General features: G+C 35.5%; 1 protein-coding gene across 2 annotated transcripts in view; it reads left to right on the forward strand.

Moving 5' to 3' along the window:
- Positions 1 to 24,508, forward strand: part of DACH2 (dachshund family transcription factor 2) — a 563,669-nt gene that overhangs the window by 159,774 nt on the left and 379,387 nt on the right. The window contains exon 2 of one of the 2 annotated variants that reach the window (XM_036271612.1): positions 4,590 to 4,628. The exons of the other annotated variant lie outside the window; for it this stretch is intronic. Coding sequence (XP_036127505.1) covers positions 4,590 to 4,628 — 39 coding nt within the window. The remainder of the gene's footprint in view (positions 1 to 4,589; positions 4,629 to 24,508) is intronic. 2 annotated transcript variants of the gene reach the window in all.

Below are 24,508 nucleotides of genomic sequence, written 5' to 3' on the forward strand. Positions count from 1 at the left end.
GTTTGACTTATGTCTTATATATTTATTAAATGTGTTCCCAAATCAACTCTTTGTTTATTGTATTGGAGCAGAGAAACAAATTTCATGATTAATAGATCTTGTCTGTATAGGGAACAACTAAAGTCTAGTTTAGTAGTCCCTGAAATATGACAGTATATGCCAGGTTAACAGTTTACTCTAATTTCAAAGCATAAGAAACAGTATTGAAGTACAATAGAAAAATGAAAATTGTATATGTTTAAGGTGTACAATCATTTCACAATTTTTACATATCTCAAGGCATAGGAAACATTTTATTGACCTTTTGGTGTCTTAAATTCATTGCTCTATGTGGATTGAATGACAATGTTTCTCTGAGTATAACCAGAGTTTATTTTTTATTAAATCTATTTTCATCTAACACAATATGCTTTATATGCTTTTCTGTAGGTGAAAAAAATAGTAACATGGCATCTACCACAAGGGTCAAAGGCTTGTCTTTCCTCATTAAAGAAAGTGCATGTGACTTTTCAGGTAGATAAACAATCTAGCACTTTTAGACTTTGTTTGGGGTACATTGACTAATGTTTGAGTAAATTATAGCCACCAATTTAAAATAATGGCCATGAAACTCAAATTTCTACTGGATCCAAGGAGATAACATAAATTCATTTACAGGGTCATGTGTAAGATCATAGTAAATTATGGGACCTGTAGGAAACTGAAGAGTACATCCCTTGTCTATGGGTAGAAGACGTGCTTCTCTGCTTCAAGTTGTGCTGAGTCAGTAAATATGTGGGACCAGAGTTTTCAGATATTCCTTTTTTTAGAGAATCTACTAGAAATCTTGATTTTATGTAAAATATCCAGATTTTCAAAGTTTTGGGCAGACTAAACTATATTTGGTAGGCCTAATTTGCGAGTTGTAGCCTCTGCTTTAAGAGATCACGACGCAAGGCATTTAAATGTTGAATCACTATGTTGCACACCTGAAACTAATATACTATTTTATGCTGACTATATTTTAATAATTTTTTAAAAAAATCAAGCAGTGTTATGTACACAGAGCACTGGCCTAGAGATCAAGGGAGCCATGGATCTTGCCTTGTGTGTTCCACTTTCTAAATGTGTAGCATGTCTATTGACATTATTGTGTTTCCATGAGGATAAAACAAATATGACATTCTTTGGGGGATGGTTCTAACAGTGGTCCCTAATATGCAGTAGAGAAAGCATGGTGACAAATTCAGGGGCAATGGTATGAATTAGGAGTCAGGAGACTTCTGAACACTAACCTTGGCCAAAAAATTGAACATCTCAGGGGCTACTTTTCTCATTTGATAAATGGTGGTGGTGGTTGCTTGTAAACTAGAACAGTCTCAACACTCAATACATCACATGGGAAAAAGAACAGCTTCACTGATTAAAGGGATGAAAAAGAATGGCTCCCTCCTGTCTTTTCTTTTACCACCTACCAGCCCTTTACTAAAGTTCTTTAGAGTCAGTTTGAAATCCACTGGAATAGGTCATCTCAAAGGTGGACTGTATCTTTAAAACGCTCTGTTTTAAATAATTTCTCCTGCATGAAGAATTAATGAAAGTAGCACTCTATTTAGTTACCTTCAGATCAGAGGCAGGACTTACTACATGATATTTGATACTGAGTTTTTTATTGTTTAAAGTATTACAGATGTCCCCTCCTTTTCCCCCACTGACCCCCTCCTTCCTTCTCCCACCCCCCTCCTGCTTTCCCCACCTAATGTCTGTGTCCATTGGTTGTGCCTATATGCATATGAGTTCTTTGGTTTATCTTTTCCCACTCTCCCACCCCCTTCCATCTAAGGTTTGCCAGTCTGTTCCCTACTTCCATGACTCTGGATCTGTTTTGATTGACAGCTTATGTTGTTCATTAGATTCCATAAATAAGTGAGATCATAAATAAGTGACATTGAATTTTTTATTTACCTTCAAAGGGATTAAAATACTTAAACCCAATGAATCTGTGACTTAACTGGACTCCTTAGTCTGATATTTTGTTTTTTCTTGTCATGTGGTCTGAATGCTGTTTTTCTATTGTTAAATGTGATTTTATGGACTCAATTGAGGTTTCAAATATAAAAATCCCATATATCTCTGATTCTTCCACTAAACTTACTTCATTCAGAGAAGGGCATGCTGGGTAGCAACCATGGCCATTAACGTCGTGGCCTTGCATTTACACACTACAAGTTAAAAGAATCTAAGTATGAAAATTTATTATCAGTGTGGTACAGGGTAAAAATGATCTTGATTAATTCAAAATATAGCCTGCTCTGGCTAAGTTCTTGGGTCTCAGCCAGAGCAGAATCACCTTCCAGGCATATCTTGTATGTTGGCGGAGCGTATCCCTACAGTAAGGATAACTAGCGTCCTAATACAGTATAGCAATGATGATTATTGAAGTTGGTGAGCTGAGTAGAGACCCTGACTACTTACCACCATTTCTTGTAGGACCTCTGTTGGTGATTGGTCTATTGGTTGTCATGGTATTTTGTGTATAGTATCTAACCGACTATTCTTGAATATGTGTAGCCCCTTTTTGTCACTGGTTTTGTAAGAATGTCTTGTCAAATGGTTATATGTTTATTTCAGCCACAAAAATAATTTTTAGTAAATTTTGGGTCCTTTGTTCATCACTTTAATTTTATATCTAGACTTAAAATTGGGGAGAGGCATCAAAATGTAATTTCAGGAGACAAAGTGGAATTAGAGGGGATATGAAACATTTTAGGCCAACTCCAGGAAACTTGTAGCATCTGCTTGTTCAATAAAATTTTCCAAAGTGTTGATTATTTGGCAAAGTGTAAGGAAATCTAAAATAAATTAGTTGATATCACAAAAGGAACAAATTCAGAAGAGTAGAAATCACATTTTATTTTGAATGTCAAAATAAAGTATGTGGACTTAAGGTGTAGTCCCCAAAGCCCGAGAGTTGTAAACAGTATTACAAACTACATTCTTACATTTGACAAGACAAATGAAAGTTTTCAAAGTCAAGGCAAACTCCTAAGAAAGTTTTAAATCCTTAATAAAAGAACAGTTAACTCATGGACACATATATGTATTGGATAATACTAGGAAGAACGTTTCAGTACTTGGTAATTTTGAAGTCCTAAACTTAAATAATCTCTGAAGTTTAGACAATAGAAGACTTAAATGGTTTTTTTTTTTTTTTTGAACTTAGTATAATTATATACATATGGGGACAGCCAAAATAGTTCTCTTGAGTTTCGAAAGTTTTATAGGTAAAAAAAAAAGAGGGGGATCTTTGGTAAAAAGGGAAAAAAAAGTCTGGTGATATTGCCCATTGCATAACAAAGTATGGACAAACGTTGACTTGGTATGTATGAGTATATTCTTTAAGAAAGTGTCATTTCAAACCAGGTTGGGTGAGTGAACTATAAAGGAAAACCAAAGAGTTCTGTCAGTCAAGTGACAGAATGCAAAAGGAGGTGAAATAAAAACTCATCTGCTTTCCCCGGCAGCCCTAAATATATGTTTGCATTTGCAGTTTAGTTAGAAATCTTTCTACAGACCTTTAAGCATGAACAAACAACAACAAAAACCTGAAAGGAGACTTTTAACAAAATGGCTATTAAAAGAAATGATTATAAAGTTTTAAAGGGGTGATGAACCACCCACCTATATTTGTACTGGGCATTATAGTGAGGTTTCTGTTTCTGTACTAATAAGTACACTAAGGCTCAAAAAAGCCAAGTTACAGTCCTCAGAATTTTTTTTAGCATGGCATTTGACATTTCACTGTTCTTCATTAAAGGGCTTGGGAATGCTGGGAAACATTCTACTGGAAAGAATGGCTGTTTTGTTAACTAAGCTAATTATATGAGGTTTTTACCGATTTCTTTTGTATGTGCTTAACTTATTTTGTATGGATGTGTGTATGACCGTATGCTTGTGCGTGTGTGTGTGCACATGTGTGCATGTGTAACCCTTTGGGGAAAGATGTAAGATAGTTCAGTATTTCTACAGAAATAAGTATAGAGTCAGCTGAGTGGTTAATGGCTCCATGTTTAGGAAATTAAGGCATAGCTTACTCTCATCATCCTGTTGGCCAAATAAAACATTTTAAAAAATAACTGGAAGGGGACTTTTCCCTAAAAAGTATTGGAATACCCAATGGGATGGGAAGAAGGCTCTTGAGATAAAGGGAAAAGACGATATTGCTGAATCTCTTTTGGAATTGTTACGACCCGAGGCCATTTTCTTCAACAGAAATCTATAACTTTATTTCCTTGCCTTCATATATAGAAAAGCCCTAAACCACCTCCCATTTCACATTATTCTTTATTCAATGGGGATTAGACCAGAAATGTAATAACATTATCCATATATTTAAAATACTGTCTAATAGCGGTCCAGGCTTTCCTGCCTTCTTTGTGCTCTTCCCCGCTGCTGTTCCATTGTGTGTCACCAATCTAAAACCTCTGCAGAATTTCAGAAGATTTTTTTTTGTGAAATATAATAAAGCCTTGATTAATTGGAAGCTAACTAACCAGAATTCTCAATTAACCAGTTTTATTTATTTATTTTTTGCTATACTCTCCTTTTAGAAGGAAGAGGCAAATGACAAGAAAACAAGCTGTTAACAGGTATTTATGTATTTATTTTTTAAAAATCCACTTCCTGGGAATGTCCTGGAGCCTGTACAGAATAAGCCCAACTTCAATAATTTTGTTACCTGTACTATACTAAGGTAGGAAAGTAGAGCCATTTAAAAATTTCAGCAGCAAATGTTGACTTTTACTTAATTGTTTGTTAATAATAAAATGAGAAATCCAAATAGCTAATTAGATCCTGTCTACCCATTTGAGGGTTCTAGTTAATTGGGGTCCTGGTGATTTCAGTATTGGCAGTTAGTGACCATTTGTGTCTATTAACTGGGCGTAGGTCCCAGAACCATGCAGTGGGGAAGTGATTTCCAGCCGCAAGGAGCAACTCCTTCCCTGGGAATTAAAGCAGAAGTCAGAGAAAGGCTGCAGATTTGATGGGGGGGGGGGTGAGTGAGAGTCACTGACATAAAAATATGGACACTTGTGTAAAATAATGGGAAGTAATTCACCTGCCCCTTCCCATGGCTCTGAAATGCTTAGGAAGGTACATTCACTTTTGCAGGGCAGCACAGGCTATTAAGTGTGCTACAGCAATAATTTGGGGAAGAAAAAAACACAGTTCTTCTCATCTTTTGGACTTGTCCTAAGCATTAGGCATAGATCTATTTTGGAGGCATGCTCATAGTTCTAAAGTATTTGAAATTATTATTCTTGGGGAAATACATTCTTTAAATATTTGGAAATCTAAGAAGATGTACGCTTGAAACTTCCTAAAATATCTATGATAATTTCAGTTAAATTGCAATCAGAGATACCCTATTGCTTCAGGCCTTATACCTTTTAGGTTGTAATGGGGAAAAACTGGGCAGTTGCTCAGAGAGGCAAAGGAGAAGGAAAGCAATCCATGATACCAAAGTAGGTTTGGATATTGATAGTGCTGCCTCTTCTCTTCCACACACCCTTCTCAGGTTAAATCACCATTTGTTGACTTTTCCCCTTCATTCTGGGCTCTGGGGGAGATTGGGACCATTCTATATGATTTATCCTGGGTGTTCAACATAGAAAATGAAAATCACTATGGCGGTGTTTCTAATATCTGTGATATATTCTATATTAAATATTCCTCTTAAATATCATGCACACTGAATAATACCCAAGTGACCTGAAGCAGTGGATGTGCCTCCTTAAGTGCCATACTTTTCTGTTAGACTGTGACTTCAATGCTGAGGAGACCGAAACCCACTAGATTTCATTCATGAAGGATTTTTAACTGAGAAACTTTAAATGGATTGAGTTTTGAGTTTTAGATTTGGGATATAAAAAGTAATTGTTGTTTTTTTGTTTTGTTTTGTTTTGTTTTTCCTTTCTATGAATGAAATTGAATTCAGGCATTGAAATTGACTTTCATTTTATTTTTATTTACTGAGTGAAATGTCTCACCGATTAATGTTAACCTTCACTTTAATTAAGCAGAACAATAGTTTATAAATGTATCTATTTATTTATGGATTAATCGTAACACATTCCATTTGTACATGTATATGTAATGAGCTTTTACATTTACTGTAACCTCAGGAAAAGCACGAAATGTTTTTGAAAGTATATGTACCTATTCATTCCCAGGAAGCACAGAGAAACAGGAGTGTCACAAACTCGAATGCCCACTGAGGCCAGGCTCATAAGGTAAAAGAAAGAGCATAAGCGTGAGAGAGGCGGGGACTCTGCTAATTTGACAGCATCCATTCTTTCCAAAGGTGGCACCTATTATTCAGCTTCGCTGATTGCTACCATGTGGGAATGCAGGCCCAGTGTTAAGATCTGACTTTAAGAGAAGCCAGGAAAACAGATTTTTATGTGAAATTCACCTAATTCTTAACTGTTGGTAACTAACTCAATAAAAAGCAAAATAAATAAATAAAATAGAAGCAACATTATACAGGCAAAACACAACCCATCTGTGGTCTGGATCTAGCCCATGGGCTGTCAGTTTGCTAATTCGGCTTTAAATTGTAAATCCTCTAGATACTGTAATGGAAAAAAAAAAATCCCAGTATGTTATAAATGCACCTGAAGACCTTGATGATGGAAAATTCATATAAAGTAAATAAACTATGAATGGGGTGCTTGTAAATAATTGTCCTGGTACTCAAAATAGTGATTATGCAGTGTGTGATTTTTTTTTTTTTATTACTACATGGAAATAGCGAAGTTTTCCCTTAATGTGGTTTGAAAAGTAACTTTCATAGTCATCAACAGAGCATAGTATGAAAAATCATTACTGCCATGTCCAAAAGAATATTTAAGTGGAGGTTCTGTGGCATAGCATAAATAAGGCTTCTATTTTTTTTTTTTTTTATCCTCACCCAAGGACATTTTTTCCATTTTTTGTTCAGATAGAGTGGGAGGGAGAGAGGAAGAGAGAGAAAGAGAGAAACATCCACGTGAAAGGGACACATCGAGTGGTTGCCACCCACACGACCAACCAGGGCCAGGACAAACTGCAACCGAGGTACGAGGTACGTGCCCTTAGCGGGAACCAAACCCGGGTCTCTCTGGACCGCTGAGCAAAACTGCCAGGGCAGGCTTCTATTTAAAGCCCAATTAATGGTGATCTACTAGGAAGAAAGCCATGCATATAGCATGGATTGTTTTATTTTAAGTTGGCTTGCCTTTAAACACATTTCCAGTTTTATCTAGTGAAATTCCTTTATTTTTACAAATGGTTAAGATGAGAAATACGAGAAATGTAAGAAGTTAACACAACAAAAGTTCATTTGAACTTTTGATGGGCATTGGCAAAGATAAAACAAAATTTGGTCATCTGAGAGTTTATTAAGAGGTAACTGACTGATCTGAGACTGCTTGTTTGTCTGTCCTGCCCTGGACCTTAGCACATAATCCCACTGTGGGACAATGCTTTTGACATATGTATGCTCCTTTCATCACTGGCAATCCAAAAGCATATTTGTCTAGAAAGGAAACAATTAAATTCCAATCTCTCTAGGAAAAAAGAAAAAAGAAAAGAAAAACACCCCACTGCTAAATGTGCTTTAATGACCTGTATGATCTGCACCATAAATCCTTAGTCAGAATGGTAAGTTAACATTGTCATTTCTGATGAGAAACTTATCAAAGACTAAAAAAAAAGAGAGAGAAAGAGAAAGGAAAAAATGCACAATCTCAGATCTCAAATTAACAAAAAAAAATGCCCACCCACATTTGTTGACACATTATTCTACGTCTAGATTGAACAGAAACACATATGAAAGATGGCAAATTGTCAGACAACTGGTCAACACATATGACAATGTGAAAAACAGCTGGTATTTACTTGAATAAAATTGGAGTAGACAGTGTTTCCCTTTCTAGTTTATCAGATAGTTCTGACCACAAGTAATCTGTTGTGTAACATGGGTAAACTGTATTTAAATATGCTAATAAATTAAACTATTCCCTGAAAATTCTAATAACTGGAGGTTCTTAGTTAATCAGTTAATCCTCCGAGGAGAGAATTTTAAAAATGAGTGATTATTTGATGCATTTGACCAGTATAGACATATAAATAACACAATTCAGGATACATTTTGATGAACAGCTAGTACTATTTTTGTCAGAACATTATAATTGCTAACATTTTTCAAATATGATATTCCACGTGATTTTTCATGTATTAGTTCATCTAATCATCATAACAGCTCTACAATGTAGGTATTGTTATTGTGATCCTTGTTTTACAGATGATGATACTGAGACACAGAGAACGTTAAGTGACTTATCTAAGGCCATGCAGCCTACAGATACCAGAGCCAGCATTTGAATCAAGGCAGTCTGATTTCAAAGCTCATATACTTTGGACCAATATATTTTTATAACCTGACAACTGGAATCATACTTATTACCTAAACATCCTATTAAAAATACATAGATAATATATATAAATATATATGTGTAATATATATGAATATATATGAAAAAAAATATATATATAAATTTTGACTTTTTGAAAAATGGAATTTCTATTTTAAAATCAATTTGGTAACATTATTTCTATTGTGTAATAAATTAGCAAGATTAATTTTAATGTAGTTCAAGTAGAAAAAGCTGAAAATAATGAGAGACAGCTGTGGACCTATAACCAGGTCTACATTTTGCTACATTTGTTCCATGGCACAAACACAAAAGATGTATCTGTAAAGCATTAATGATATGACTAACAATAATTTCCTTTCTACTCACCCTCCACTAGAGGTAACTACTATCGGAAAATTGGTGTGTATCATTGCTGTGTTTATTATTATATGTATAAATATGCAGTATTAATTTTTATGTTTGTAAAAGTGTACCTAAATGTTTGAAGCTCTATTATCTTTTAAAATTTATTTTCACATTACATTTTGGAGGTTTATCTAGGTTGATACATGTATATCTAGTTCATTTATTTGAAAAATAATTTTTTATTGATTTTAGAGAGAGAGGAAAGGAGAGGGAGAGAGAGATAGAAACATTGATGAGAGAGAACATTGATTGGCCGCCTCCTGCATGCCCCCCACTGGGGATTGGAACCACAACCTGGGCATATGCCCTAACCGGGAATCAAACCGGTGACCTCTTAGTGTATGGGTCGACACTCAACCACTGAGCCACATCGGCTGGGCTATTTTTTAATTGTCCACTCTATTATTTCAGTGTATGAATACACAGTTTGATAATTCTTTATTATATTGATAGACATTTAGGTTGTTTTCATTTTTGTTGTTGTTACAAACAGTGCTGTAATAGACATCATGTTTTCTTCTACCCATGTGAGAGAGTTTTTCTGGAGTATAAACCTAGAAGTGAAATTGTCAAGTTGTGGGCTACGCACATCTTCAACTTTAATGGTTATTCCAAATTGCTCGCTAGAGCTCTTCTGATTTACACTCCCACTAGCATTATACAAGTGCTCCAGTTTTCCCACATTCTTGCCAGTGTACAAGTTATTTTTAACAAATAATTTATTTGAATAAAAATATTAGTATTTTTATTGATGCTCTTTCATGATTATACATAGAATTGAAAGATTGGTTCTCATCACTTAGCACACATAACAATGTTTACTGGTACTATGGATGTCATTGTTGTTCATTTTGAAATATATGTAGTTTAGATAATCATAAGGATACTATTTAAAATTAGTATTTTCTAGGTTATAAGGCACTTTCCCATAAAGCCTCATTGGAAATGAAATAGTAGTGCAGGAAGAGCTCTGGAAAAATTTCAGAAGCCCATGAACTTAAACAACACTGAAAATAACTCTGTGGGTTGGGACCTCAGTTGCTGCAACTGTAAAATTAGGATTTTGGACTAAGCCACCTCTCAGAACATACTATAACCTTTGATCTATGGCACATATCTTCCCCTTTCCATGAATCTATAATTTACTTATTGTGTACAAAATGGAGACAAAATTGAGTTTTTTCTCAACTTGTGAAAACTGTTGCAACACCTTCTGGCTTAGTTAAGATCATACAATTTCCTATTTATCTTTGTGTTTCCCATACTTCAAGGACAATTAGTGGTGGGAAGTGGAATATAAGATGGGAGCAGGATCTCAGTATTAGAAACACTAGACAGTGGCAACACACCATCTTGAATTCATCTTCAATGTTCCCCACTCCGAAGCCTCACATTACAAAATGTTGAAATGTTGAAATGCTATGAAAACCCAACCACTGTTATGGATTTGTGTTTCTTTTCAAGATCTTTTTTATGCACATTTCAGATTCAGAGAAGAGAATATTGAGCATTTTCAGCTCACTTAAGATTTGATTACAGCATTATGTTTATGGTACTACTTTAAAAATAGGGAGGATTCATCTTGACTATTCTGTATATTCTGTATTTCTTTTTGAATGATAAGAGTAATTGGATATTGTATTTGCAGAGACTTTTGATTAGAAAAATCAGGATCTTTACCCTGAGCTTTAACACAGAGCTTACAGGTTTTCTTAGCTTCAATGTGCACTAGAAAGAACATTCAGTTAGAAACTTATCTAATATTGTAAGAGATTAGAGTATAATAGGAAGTCAGTTGAAAATTATTTTATTTAAACTCCCATAATTATAATATATCGCACAAATACACTCAAATACATTCATACATTCACACACACACAAGTATATCCTATCTCTTGTACAGAATACCTATTACTTTTAATGACTTTGAAAGAAAACTATTTATCCATGAAGACATTGAACACTGTTATGTTTTCAATGAAGCTTCTTCTATGGAAGGTGGAAATTCTAACAAATGAAATAGAAATCAGTTAATCTCTTGTGATGAAGACATTTTTAGGGGCTTCTCTTTCTATGAGTAGCCCTGGGAAAACTTTTTGACTATAGCATTTCTGGAAAGTGAATTGACCTCCTACAGAGTTTCAACATCAGAAAATGCAAGAAAATTGTGGTTCACACACTTTGTTCAGATGATCTCCAGATTAATACAGTTCACATATGTATACTTCATTGTTCAATTGTGACAATAGGCCTAGAGAATTCCACATAAGTTGCTTTTGACGGTTTTACCCACTTTGATATACTTGTGAACTGACAGCGAGGCACACACATATTTAAGAATTTCCATGGCTCTTTTTGCTAATTGGCACTCTGTTTTAAAAATCACTATTTTGCTTATTGTATCACTTCACTACTTCAGTGAAGAGAAACTTGTGCCAAGTGAATCTAGATTTTTTTTTTTTTTTTACCAGATCCTACTTATGTGGAGATTTAATCAGGCATTCTAACATTTTAAATAAGCACTAAATAAATCATTTAAAATATAAGATATCCCAAAGCCTTTAAGGTAGTTTCTATAGGTTAGAACATTTTCAAGACAGCACTTCTTGGACATAATGTACTAAGTGGCTAAGAAATGACTGAGAAATGACTACTGTACATTTAAAAAAATGTGGTTGCTGGGTATTTATAAAAAAAAAAAGAAAACAGAAAAGAAGGAGATGTAAGCATTGTTGTATTGCTTTTATCATCTATGTTTCTAAAAATCACCATTTGTATCTAAGATGTTAATGGATCTTAATTTACAAAACCATTTACAGTTGTTTTATATAGTACTCCTTATTTTGAGTACCTACACTTTTGTTAGCCTGAACGAAGCTTTAGCAAACAACATTTATCCTTCATCTAAAACCATCAAAATCATGGACATTTTTGCTGTTTTCACTGTCTCCAAGAAGACCCAGGTACTTTGCCACAGATGGCATCTAGATAATACTATAATATGAGTATAGAAAGTATTCCTTTTTGCTGATTGAGAATCCAATTTGAACCTTGAGCAAGTTATTTACATGATGTTTCCTAGGGATTACTTAGATTTTGTCCACTTTGACCTAGTAATTTTGCTCACAGTTGGAAATGTAATGCAGAGTGACTAAGATAATGTTGTTTACACAGACTTTAAGTGGAGTGACATTATAGTCAAGCAAGTGTCACATCACCCAAAGTGAAGGAAGACTTAATTACCATAATCCCGTGAATACTAAAATTTCTTGGCCATGTGCAGCATAATAATATAATGTTCTGCATGTTACATTTAATAATGTGAAGGTGCAATACTTTAGGTCTCAGGCTGTGTATTTCTTTAGTATAAATGAATGGAAGCTGGAATAATAGAAGGAAAACTGACTTTTGTAGTAGGATACTTGTCTGAATGTTCGGGTGAAATTTGTCCTTTCTTTTAAACTTATAAGAGTTGCTTAGTGATGTGAAAATTAAGGGACTGCTAAAATATCCATGCATCTTGATACTAGTGAGTAGGGTGACAGGCCATGAATTTCTCTGGAGAACTCAGGGTAGATTTAGCTAAATGACTGAGACAGGATGAAGAGGAAAGGCTGATAACCACCTATTATTGTGCAATGGGGAACATATCATTAATTTACAAAGAGAGTGGTGACATTTTCTAAAATTGTATAGCCCTATTCTTAAAAGTTTGTCAGTGTAACTAATTAGTTGCAAAAATGGAGTTGATTCTAAGATCCAGTATGAATGCATTTGAAAAGGCAGTGCATTGTCCCCAAATTGGTAGGGTTTGTAATACATCTTGATGAATACAACAAAATAATCTTAAGAAATAGGACTATTATGCCAAAATGGCCGTTCTTTGGTTTGTAGTCCTTAAAGGAATTATGTTCCATGGCAACGTGCTCTAAAGACCTGTCCTGCTTCTGTTTTTGATAACACTGAGTTTTCAATTCAAAGAATACACTTGCTCAAAGGTTCTCCTCCTCCCAGCATATTAGGACTCCAAAGATCTGCTTACTTTAGATTGTCATTTGGAATTTTTATTTTCTAAGTAATTCTAATGCTCAAAAGGGAGCAAGTATAAAAATGGTTTAGCTATAAAACTTAAAAATTGTTTTAAAATAAATCCATTAGAAAACTGGGATATAAAAGGTATGTAGCTGAATCAATAGATTCATGTAATATATTATTCATAATTTATTATACAAAGTACCAGATCATCTGATATATACAGTGTTCCAGATGTTTTAAAATGTGTAGTGAAAAGCTGTTAAGACTTATAAAATATTGAAGCTTGGTCATAACAGCAGCCATGCTTTGATTTGTTGCAATAAGGAGAGTTTAAAGCATTTTGAACTGATTTATTATTACAGAATACTCTTTTTGATAGACGATATTCCTATTTAAATATATAAACAAAATTATTCTTTGATTTTTAATTGATAAAATAAAATGATTTGGACTTTTTTTTAAAATGGTTAGTTCTAGCCAAACAGTGTATAACTGTAATACAGTTGGCCAACAGATCTGTATGGTTATGCTGCATTAAATAAAATTATAGTGATTGCATATTCTTTGTGCTGCAAGAGTTTTACAAATACCCATTAAATCACAAATTGATATATCTAAAATATTAAATATAAGAAAGAGAGTAACTTTATATTTATTTTTTTCACTTAGTATAATGACCTCCAGATTCATCCATGTGGTCACAAATGGCAGGATTTTCTTCTTTTTATTGTTTTTTATTTTTAAATAATTATTTTTATTTTTTAATTACAGTGTACGTACATTATATAAGGTTCAGGTGTACGACCCAGTTTTCAGACATTATATAACTTACTAAGTGATCACCTGATAAATCTAGTACCCTTCTGACACCATATATAGTTATTACGATATTATTGACTATATTCCCTAGCTGTATTTTATATCCCCCTGGCTATTCCATAACTTCAATCTGTACTTCTCAATTGCTTCACCTTTTTCACCCAGTTTTACAACTCCCCTCCCATCTGGTAACCATCAGTCTATTCTCTGTATCAATGAGTCTGTTTCTATTTTGTTTGTTCATTTATATTGTTCTTTAAGTTCCACATGTAAGTGAAATCATACAGCATTTGTCTTCCATTGTGTCACTTATTTCACTCAGCATAATACCCTCTAGGTCTATCCATTATGTTGCAGATGGCAGGATTTCCTTCTTTTTATGGCTGAGTCATATTCCATTGTCTATATGCACCACTTGTTCTTTATCCATTCATCTATTGATAGACACTTAGGTTGCTTCCATATCTTGGCTGTAAATAATGCTGCAGTGAACATATGGATGCATATGTCTTTTTTATTTAGTGGGTTGCTTTGGATAAATACCCAGAAGTATAATTTTTAGGTCCTTCTTTGTCTCATTATGTAGCCTTTGTTTTAAATTTTATTTTATTTCATCTACTATAAGTATTGGAACCCTAGCTTTTTGTTTCAATTTTCATGAAATATCTTTTTCTGTCCCTTTACTTTCAGTCTCTGTGTCTTTCAATCTGAAGTGCTTCTCTTGTAGACAGTATATGATATATGTGTCCTGTTTTGTTTTCCATTCAGCCTCAGTATGTCTTTTGATTAGAGCATTTAATTCATTTGGGTTTTTTTGTTAATCCTCACTTAAAGATATTTTTCCATTGATTTTTAGATAGAGTGGAAGGGAGGGACAGAGGGAAAGAGAGAGAAAGAGAGAGAAACATCAATGTGAACAAGAGACACACATCAGTCGGTTGTTTCATTCATGATCCCGATGTGGGCTGGGGATCAAACCTGCAACCCAGGTATGTGTCCTTGCCCAGGAATCAAACCCACAACCCTTTGGTCCATGGGCTGACATTCTAACTTCTGAGTCAAACTATCCAGGGCCATTTAATCCATTTGCTTTTGAAGTAATTGTTGAAAATATGTAGTTATTGCCATTTTATTATTCTTATTTTCATTTCTTCTTCTTCTTCTTCTTCTTCTTCTTCTTCTTCTTCTTCTTCTTCTTCTTCTTCTTCTTCTTCCTCTTCCTCTTCCTCTTCCTCTTCCTCTTCCTCTTCCTCTTCCTCTTCCTCTTCCTCTTCCTCTTCCTCTTCTTCTTCTTCTTCTTCTTCCTCTTCCTCTTCCTCCTCCTCCTCCTCCTCCTCCTCCGCCTCCTCCTCCTCCTTTAAAAAGAAGAATCTTTAATATTTCTCTTTCCACCCCCCCTGCTTCCCTTCCCTTTAAGGTTTGTCAGTCTAACAACCAATTTGTACTTCTTAATCGCTTCAGCTTTTTCACCCATTCCCCCTAACTCCTCCCATCTGGCAACCAATAAAATGATCTCTGTATCTAAGAGTCTGTTTCTGTTCTGCTTGTTCATTTTGTTTGTAGATTCATATGTTGACAGATATGTATTTATTGCCATGTTATTGTTTATATTTTTTATCTTCTTTTTCTTCAAGAAGACCCTTCAACATTTCAAATAATACTGGTTTGGTGGTGATGAACTCCTTTATCTTTTTCTTGTCTGGGAAACTCTTTATATGTCCATCAATTCTAAATGACAGCTTTGCAGGATAGAGTAGTCTTGGTTGTAGGTCACTGTTTTAAGATTTTTGAGGAAAGTTTAAACTGTTTTTCATAGTGAATGCACCAGTTTGCAATCCCACCAATAGTGCTTCCTGGACTTCTATGTCTGTTTCCTTCACCGAGTTAGGGAAGTTCTCTGTCATTCTTTTTTCAAGTAAGTTGTTAATTTCATGCTCTCTCTTTTCTCCTTCTGGCACCCCCATGATATGAATGTTGGTATGCTTGAAGTTATCCCAGAGGCCCCTTACACTATCCTCATTTTTTGGATTCTTTTTTTTTTCTTTTTGCTGCTCTGATTGGGTGTTTTTTGCTTCCTTATATTCCAAATTAATGGTTTGCTTCTTGGCTTTACCTACTCTACTATTGATTCTCTATAAATTATTCCTCATTTCAGTTAGTGCCTCCTTCATTTCTGACTGGTCCTTTTTTTATGCTCGAGGCCCTCACTAAGTTCCTTGAGCATTCTTATAAGCAGTGTTTTGAACTCTGCATCTGTTAGATTGCTTATCTCCATTTCATTTAGTTATTTTCCTGGAGTTTTGTTCAATTTGGGACATGTTTCTTTATTTCCTCATTTTGTCTGCCTCCCTGTTTGTTTCTATATATTAAGTAGAGTTGCTGTGTCTTCTAGGCTTCCTAGGGTGGCCTGTTGTAGTAGGTGTCCTGTAGGGGCCAGTGATCACATCCCTGATCACCCCAGCTGTGCCCTCGAGGTGCACCTCTTGTGTGGACTGTACACCATTCTGTTGCAATTAAGTCTTGATTGCTGTTGGCACCTCAATGAAAGGGATTTACTCAGGCTGATCAGCTTCAAAGACTGACTGTGCCTACTGACCACTGACCTCTAACTACCTTGGAGGATCAGCCGTGTAGGGCCCACCAAATAGAGCAAGACTTATTTCAGTAGGGCTCTGGTACCCATTAAGTCCACTCCTTGAGTGTGTGATTTGTGGAGGTGGTTGGGTGGCGGTGCTTCACTGTGTTCTGAAGCTGTCTACTGGGTGGGCTGGCTCTGGTGCAAGGTCAGCCACTGCCTCTGTTCTACCCGGGGCCACCAGGCATAAGCTACAAAGTGATCTGCTGATGGGTAATTCTTTTGCTGGGCTTGGAGGTGCCCAGGCAAAGCCAAGTTGTGAACCAAGGCTAGCTGCTCATAGTGCTTGGCATAGGGTCACTTAATGAGAGGTATGGGGCTCTCTGAGGCCAGAGGCTGCTTTTTTGAGATATTTTAGGGAAATCTGAAACAGGAGCCAAGATAAGCCGATTCTATAGTAAAGTCACTGGAAACAGCTTGGGTGAGCCTGAAAGTTGGGTGGAGCAGGGCCTCAGGAAATCATAGGGTGGGAAAACAGTGTGAGCCAGGTTGCTGGAGTCCCAGATATGGTGCCCATCTGCCTGCCCCATGGAGAAGGGCTCACCAAAAGAACAATGGCCTCCACCAGCATGTCTGTGTGTCTTGGAAAAAGCTGCCCCTCCAGCTCTCGCCCCAGTGCCAAACAACTTAGTTCTTCACTCTATGTCTCTGGTGCCTTTCAAGCTGCCTCCCCAGTGCTGGAGTCTGGAGGGAGCGGGTCCAAGGAAGTCATGCACGGGCCCTTTAAGAGGAACTGCCTGGGGCTCCAGAAGCCTCAGCCTCCCTCAGCCTCAGTTCTCACTGGTTTTACAGCCAGAAGTGATGGGGATTCTCTTCCTGGCACTGGAACCCTGAGCTGGGCGCCTGGTGTGGGATGGGGACCCCTCACTCCTCAGGGAGGGCCTTCCCAGCTGAGGTGACCCTCCTGATTTTTATCTGTCACAGGTGGGTGTGGGACCAGCCTGTCTGCGCATCCACCCCTCCTACCAGTCTCCATGTGGCTGCTTCTTTAATTCCGTAGTCGTAGGACTTCCATTCAGCTGGATTTCAGGTGGTTCTGAATGATGGTTGCTCTGTAGTTTAGTTGTCATTTTGATGTGGTTGTGGGAGGAGGCGATACCACGTTTACCACCCGCCATCTTGACTGGAAGTCTCTCAGACTTTTTTGATTAAAGAAACCTTTTTGTTCAGACAACTAGTAGTCCATGCAACGCACTTTTGGAAATGCTACTCTGATGGTAAGAGTCCTGAATCTGAAGTCAGAAATCTTGCGTTTAATCCCTCAGCGTAGCAACAACTAGCTCTAGGACCACAAGCAAATCATTTCACATCTATAAGTCTGTTTTTCATCCATAAAATGCCATTATGAATGTCTCTCACATGCTGTTGTGAAGAACAAAAATGAGCAAAAGATGTTTTGGAAATGCTAAAGTGCTGTGGTAATTTAATAAGCATCACATGGGAGGGGCATTATGCCTTTATTTTGCTGACCATGTTGTCCCTAGTACCTAGCATATGTTCCTGACATTTAGTCCTCAATATTCAATAAATATTTATTGAGCAATTGAATTATATTACTACTACTTACATTATTTTCTACTTGTTTCCAAGTGCTGTGTAGGAGTTTATGACATTTTAGAAATTGTTTTTGAAATTAGGAGCATGTGCTTCCAGCCAATGACTGGCTGCATTCAGATTAGTTTTTATTGCTTCAAGCTGACCAGATTTCCTTTTGAAATAAGGGCACTGGAGCTTTCACCCCGACACTGTGGTGATGTAAAGTTCCTGCTGCAGAGTCACTGAGCTGGTGCTTGAAGAAGAGGAACACCTGTGAACACAGGCTGTCAGAAGGCCCTCAGAGCCTTTACAGTGTTAAAGCTACAGCTGCTGGATTGAGAAGCAGTTGGAAGTGCTTTGTTATTCCTTCTTGTGCAAGCACTGGAGACCAACTAAAGGATTTTTACTTTCTTTGGATTTGTAGTTTGTGTTGATGAACTGGAGTTATGGGGTGGACCTGTGATGAGGGTAGTAGGGCAGGCCCTGTTAAGCAATTTATTTTGGTGGGAATAGTAGTGTCCAGATAGTAACAGGAGCAGGGACCTCACATCATACATTTTGCTTAATCCCTACAAAACAATGCGTTCTGTAGGCATTCCCAGAGGTAAACTTTTCTAGGTTCCAGCTTCTCTCTTTATAGAATCATGTGGAGCATGTTTGTTACATTTGATTTTGAGAAATGGTCAGCCTCCCTACAAATGCTAAGTGATTATTTGAAGTCTTGGAAAAACCCATTCAGCTTTGGAAATTGTAAAAATATTTAAGTCAAATTCTAGGCTTGTGGGTAAGTTGGTGGGAAAATAGGCAAGATTAGTTTAGGAGTCTTTTATTTCTTAATATTTAAATCATAATGATACATACTAGTAAAGTTTTTTTTTTCCATCATGTAATTCATATAAAAGACTTTAGTTTAAAACACACTCTGCATGTGATAATGGTAGCCTAACATTTTCACAGGTGTTGGTCAGATCTACAGATTCTTCAAAGATAGTTGAACAATTTGTACCTCCTGCTCACACTCTGGGATAGTTAGAAATTCTCCCCCATCCTATGTTCTCTTTCCCCCTCAAAAGATGAAGTATAGGCTTTAAGACTTGCATAAAATGTTTGTGTGGGTGGAGAAGGGAGAGCTTAATGTTAGATTATACAATAGTACTCTGACTGTATTTCCTGATGAATTGATTCTTTTTTCCCCCTGAATCTTCTACTTTCTTTCAAAAGCTATATTCCCCATTCAGAGAATCAACTGGTACCTTCATTAAATAATTTATGTCTTTATTTAATTGAAATGAATAGACTGTAGGACAAGACATTCCACATGTGTTCTTGAAAATTTTGCAACTTTCCTAGGTAACTTATAATCATCTTTAAAATAAGCATTTATAGGGAAAAAGTTTAAGCAAACATTTAAAACTTAATCCAGAAATTACATTTAGGAATCTTTCCTTGCAATTTGCACATCCACTGAGTTTACTGAACTTGTAGCATTGCAGCTAAATTCCAGCAACTGTAAAATAATTAGTGAAATTAAGTTGGAAAATTTTGTAAACAAGTAAAGTTATTATTCATTCTGTGCCACACTACAAATGTGGGAGGACATGTTAAATGATAAATTAGGCATGAACTGCTTTAATCTGTAAACTGAACATGTTAGCAAACGGCTTGCGTTTGTAATTAGTATTTACGGCCACAGGAGAGTGCCTCTTTTAAAACAGTGACAGGAAATTGATCAGTTTAGGTTGTCATAGCAACCAAAAGAGTTCCATTGCTTCTGTTGGGTTTAGCCTATTATGCTATATACTCATGTTTAGAAATATGTTTATGAACTATAAAGACAAAACTATTCAAAGGAGGTTGGGATGCCGAAATGCCAAAGTGACAAAGTCCGAATGAATGCTTGAACACTCCATAACAAGCTTAAAATGTTCCACGGTTGTCATGACATTTCTTTTACAAAGCAAATGATGTCTGGAAAAAAAATCTTAAAACTAGAAGAAAATGCAAATCCCTTTATGACAGTATGTGGCTGTCACATTCATAATAACAGACAATAATTGATGATTTATGAGATGACACCATGGCAACAAAGTCTTTCATCATTGGCATCCCTTGGTTACTTTTATATCACGGGCTCGCCAGTGCTTGTGAAAAGTTCCCAACACGACATACAAGAAAGATTACTTGTATCTTAATCCATTAGATCTCATTTAACACAGGTTGGAAGTGTAGAGATTTTCAAATAATCTGACAAAGTGGAAGCTGGCAGTCTTTGGTAAAAAAAAAAAAAAAAAAAAGAATCTGTTAAAGTAGTAAGCACATTCAGCAGCTGAAAATGGACAGATTTCTTTCTGTCACTTAACCTTTCAAAGAAAACCCATAATGCCTCTCTCAAGTTTGAGTGCAAGCTGTTAGGTTGTTTAAAGTTATGCTGTCTGATAATATTCTTACATGTGAAGGTGGGACAAGAAGAAAGGAAGTACAGTGTGCAGTGACTTGCTTTGAATTTGAACTCAGAAGAAAGATGATTTATTCCATTTGATTTTAACGTTGAGGTCTTTATAAAAGTGGAATAAATGTGTAATTGGATATTCTAGAATGACTTTTATGTGTTTAGTAGGCTGCAGAGTAATGTTACTATTACCTTAGAGGGGGCCATCAATCAATTTTTTTAATCATAAATGATTTAAAATATTGGAAATATAAACCTCCTGCCTTAGTTTTATTGTCAATTTCTCAAAAAATAAAATTCGTCGGTATTTGGACCTCTAAAAAGTTTCTTGAAATATTCAGCCACTTATTTGATTAAAACAAAGCTAGATCAGATGATCATTTTGAGTTTTTTTTTTCCCCCAGTGAAATTAGTCTATGATTTATAAGGAGTTGTAGAAACATTATCAATTGGAATTTTGAATGTAAAATACTGAACCTATCTAACTTAAATGAAATGAATATAATATATGAACACATATCAAATTTAACCTAGCTTTTTATACATGAGATTTTAAATAATGTAGATGTAATGAATTTTCCTAATACTTATTTTTTTTAATCTAATTTAAGCCTTTGTAAGGATAAAAATTCATAGTACTCATTTTCTTCAGGGTGTTGGTTAAGTCAGTTATATAAAGTACTACACTGGTATTTATTCATTAATAATTTTTACATTTTCTACAAGACCATGGAAGGGATATAAAATTCTTAATTAAATGACTGTTCAGAGTTAGTAATTTTGGTCCCAATCAATAGTTAAGAAAATGGAATTTACCATTCAATGTCTTTATGATTTACCTCAGTTAATATAAGAAAATATGTTAACTTTGTGAATATTTTTTATTATATCTTATATGTATATATATATATAATTTCATAGTTGAGATTATATAGTACATATGACTATTATCTTTTTTCTTTTTCAGTTACAGTTGACATACCATGTTATATTATTTTCAGGTGTACACCCCAGTGATTAGACATTATATAACTTACTAAGTGATCATACTGATAAATCTCGTACCCATCTGACACCATACACAGTTATTAGAATATAATTGACTATGTTCACTATGCTGTATTTAACATCCCCATGACTATTTTGTAACTACCAATTTGTACTTCTTAATCCCTTCTCCTTTTTCACCCATTCCCCCAACCCCCCTCCCATCTGGCAACCATCAAAATGTTCTCTGTGAGTCTGTTTCTGTTCTGTTTCTTTTGGTTTTTTAGATTCAAATGTTGATAGATATGGATTTATTGCTATTTTATTGTTCATATTTTTTTAAATCTTTTTTCTTCTTCTTCTTAAAGAAGACCCTTTAACATTTCATATAATAATGTTTTGGTGGTGATGAATTCCTTTATCTTTTTCTTATCTTTCATAAAGCTCTTCATCTGTCCTTCCATTAGAGAAATCTTGGTTGTAGGTCCTTGGTTTTTATTACTTTGATTATTTTTTGCCACTCCCTTTTTTCTGGCCTGCAAAGTTTCTGTTGAGAAATCAGTTGACAGTCTTATAGGAGCTCTATTGTAGGTAACTAACTGCTTTTAAAAAAATTATTGTTGACAGTATTACAGATGTCCTTCACCCCTCACCCCCCTCCATTTCTCTCCTCCTCCAAGCCTCTGCCCCACCCCAGGCCTTCACCACACTATTGTCTGTGTCCATTGGTTATACATATATGTATATAAATTCATTGGTTAATCTCTTCCTGTAATCACCACCCCCAACCCCAACCCCTCTGAGATCTGTCAGTCTGTTCCATATCTCCATACCTCTGGACTCATTTTATTCGTCAGTTTATTATGTTCATTAGATTCCACTTGTAAGTGAGAGCATGTGGTATTTTTCTTTCTCTGACTGGCTAATTTCACTCAGCATAATACTCTCCAGGTCCATCCATGCTGTATCATAGGGTAAAACATCTTTCTTTCTTATAGCTGCATAGTATTCCATTGTGTAAATGTACCACAGCTTTTTTATCCACTCATCTACTGATGGGCACTTGGGCTGTTTCCAGATCTTAGCTGTTATAAATAACACTGCTATGGACATAGGGGTGCATATATTCTTTCTGATTGGTGTTTCAGGATTCTTATGATATATTCCTAGAAGTGGGATCACTGGGTGAGATGGCAGTTCCATTTTTAATTTTTTGAGGAAACTCCATATTGTTTTCCATAGTGGCTGCACCAGTCTGCCTTCCCACCAGCAGTGTACTAGAGTCCCCTTTTCTCCACACCCTCACTAACACTTGTTTGTTAATTTTTTGATGATGGCCATTCTGACAGGTGTGAGGTGATACCTGATTGTTGTTTTAATTTGCATCTCTCTAACGAATAGTGACATTGAGCATTTTTTTCATGTGTCTATTGGCCATTTGTATGTCCTCTTTGGAGAAGTGCCTATTCAGGTCCTGTGCCCATTTTTTAATTGGATTGTCTTCCTTTCGTTGAGCTGTATGAGTTCTTTATGTATTTTGGAAATTAACCCTTTATCAGATGTGTCATTGACAAATATGTTCTCCTGTAGAGTGGGTTCCCTTTTCATTTTGCTGATGGTTTCTTTTGCTGTGCAGAAGTTTTTTAGTTTGATGTAGTCCTATTTGTTTATTTTTCCCTTTGTTTGTCTTGCCCTAGGAGATATATCAGTGAATATTCTGCTACGTGAGATGTCTGAGATTATGCTACTATGCATGCTACCTACATTTTCTTCTAGGATTTTATGGTTTTGCAACTTACATTTAAGTTTTTATCCATTTCTATTTATTCTTCTGTATGGTGTAAGTTGGTGATCTAGTTTCTTTTTTTTTTTTTTGGCATCTATCTGTTCCATTTTCTCAACACTGTTCATTGAATAGGCTGTCTTTACTCCATTTGATGCTTTTTCCTCCTTTGTCAAATAGCAATTGACCATGATGTTGTGAGTCGATTTCTTGGGTTTCTATTCTGTACCATTGATCTATATTGTTCCAGCACCAGGTTGTTTTGATTGCAGTGGTTTTGTATTATAGTTTGATATCCAGTATTGTGATCCCTCCAACTTTGTTCTTCTTTCTCAAGATTGCTGTGGCTATTCAGGGTCTTTATTGGTTCCATATAAATTTTTGGAACATTTGTTCTAGATCTGTGAAGTATGCTGCTAGTATTTTAATAAGAATTGTGTTGAATCTATGGATTTCTTTGGGTAGTAAGGACATTTTAAAGATATTAATTCTTCCAGTCCGTGAACACAGTATATGCTTCACTTATTTTTTTTCAATCTCCTGTAGTTTTCCAAGTATAGGTCTTTTACCTGCTTGGTTAAGTTTATTCCAAGTTATCTTATATTTTTTGTTGCAATGGTAAATGGATGGTTTTTTAAGTTTTTCTTTCTGAGGGATCATTATTGGTGTATAAAAACGCCATCTATTTTTAGATGTTGATTTTGTTTCCTACTGCTTTTTCAAATTCATTTATTAAATCTAGTAGTTTTTTGATGGCGTCTTTAGATTTTTCTATGTGCAGTATTATGTCATCTGCGAATAATGACGATTTTACTTCCTCCTTTTCAATTTGGATGTCTTTTGCTTTATCTTCTTGTCTGATCTTTGTGGCCAGGACTTCCAGTACTATGTTGAATAAGAGTGGTGAAAGCAGACATTCCTTTCTTGTTCTTAAGGGAAACACTTTCAGTTTTTTCTTATTGAGTACAATATTGGCTGTGGGCTTGTCATATATGGCCTTTATTATGTTGAGTTATTATCTCTGTATTCCCACTTTTCTGAGCCTTTTTATAAAAACTGTGTGCTGGATTTTGTCAAATGCTTTTCTGCATCTATTAATATGATCATGTGATTTTATCCTTCATTTTGTTTAAGTGATGTATCACATTTATTGATTAGTGATTATCATACCAGCCTTTCATCCCTAGGATAAACCCCACTTGGTCATGGTGTATGATTTTGTAATATATTCCTGTATCCAACTTGGCAATATTTTATTGAGGATTTTAGCATCTATGTTCATCAGGAAAATTGGCCTGTAATTTTCTTTATTTTTAGTGTGTATATTTGGTTTTGGAAATTAGGATAAAGTGTTCCTTCCTCTTGAATTTTTTGGAATAGATTGAGGAGGATAATTGTTA

Source organism: Molossus molossus, unplaced genomic scaffold, assembly GCF_014108415.1.
Source record: "Molossus molossus isolate mMolMol1 unplaced genomic scaffold, mMolMol1.p scaffold_m16_p_2, whole genome shotgun sequence".
In the NCBI taxonomy this organism is placed as follows: Eukaryota; Metazoa; Chordata; class Mammalia; order Chiroptera; family Molossidae; genus Molossus; species Molossus molossus.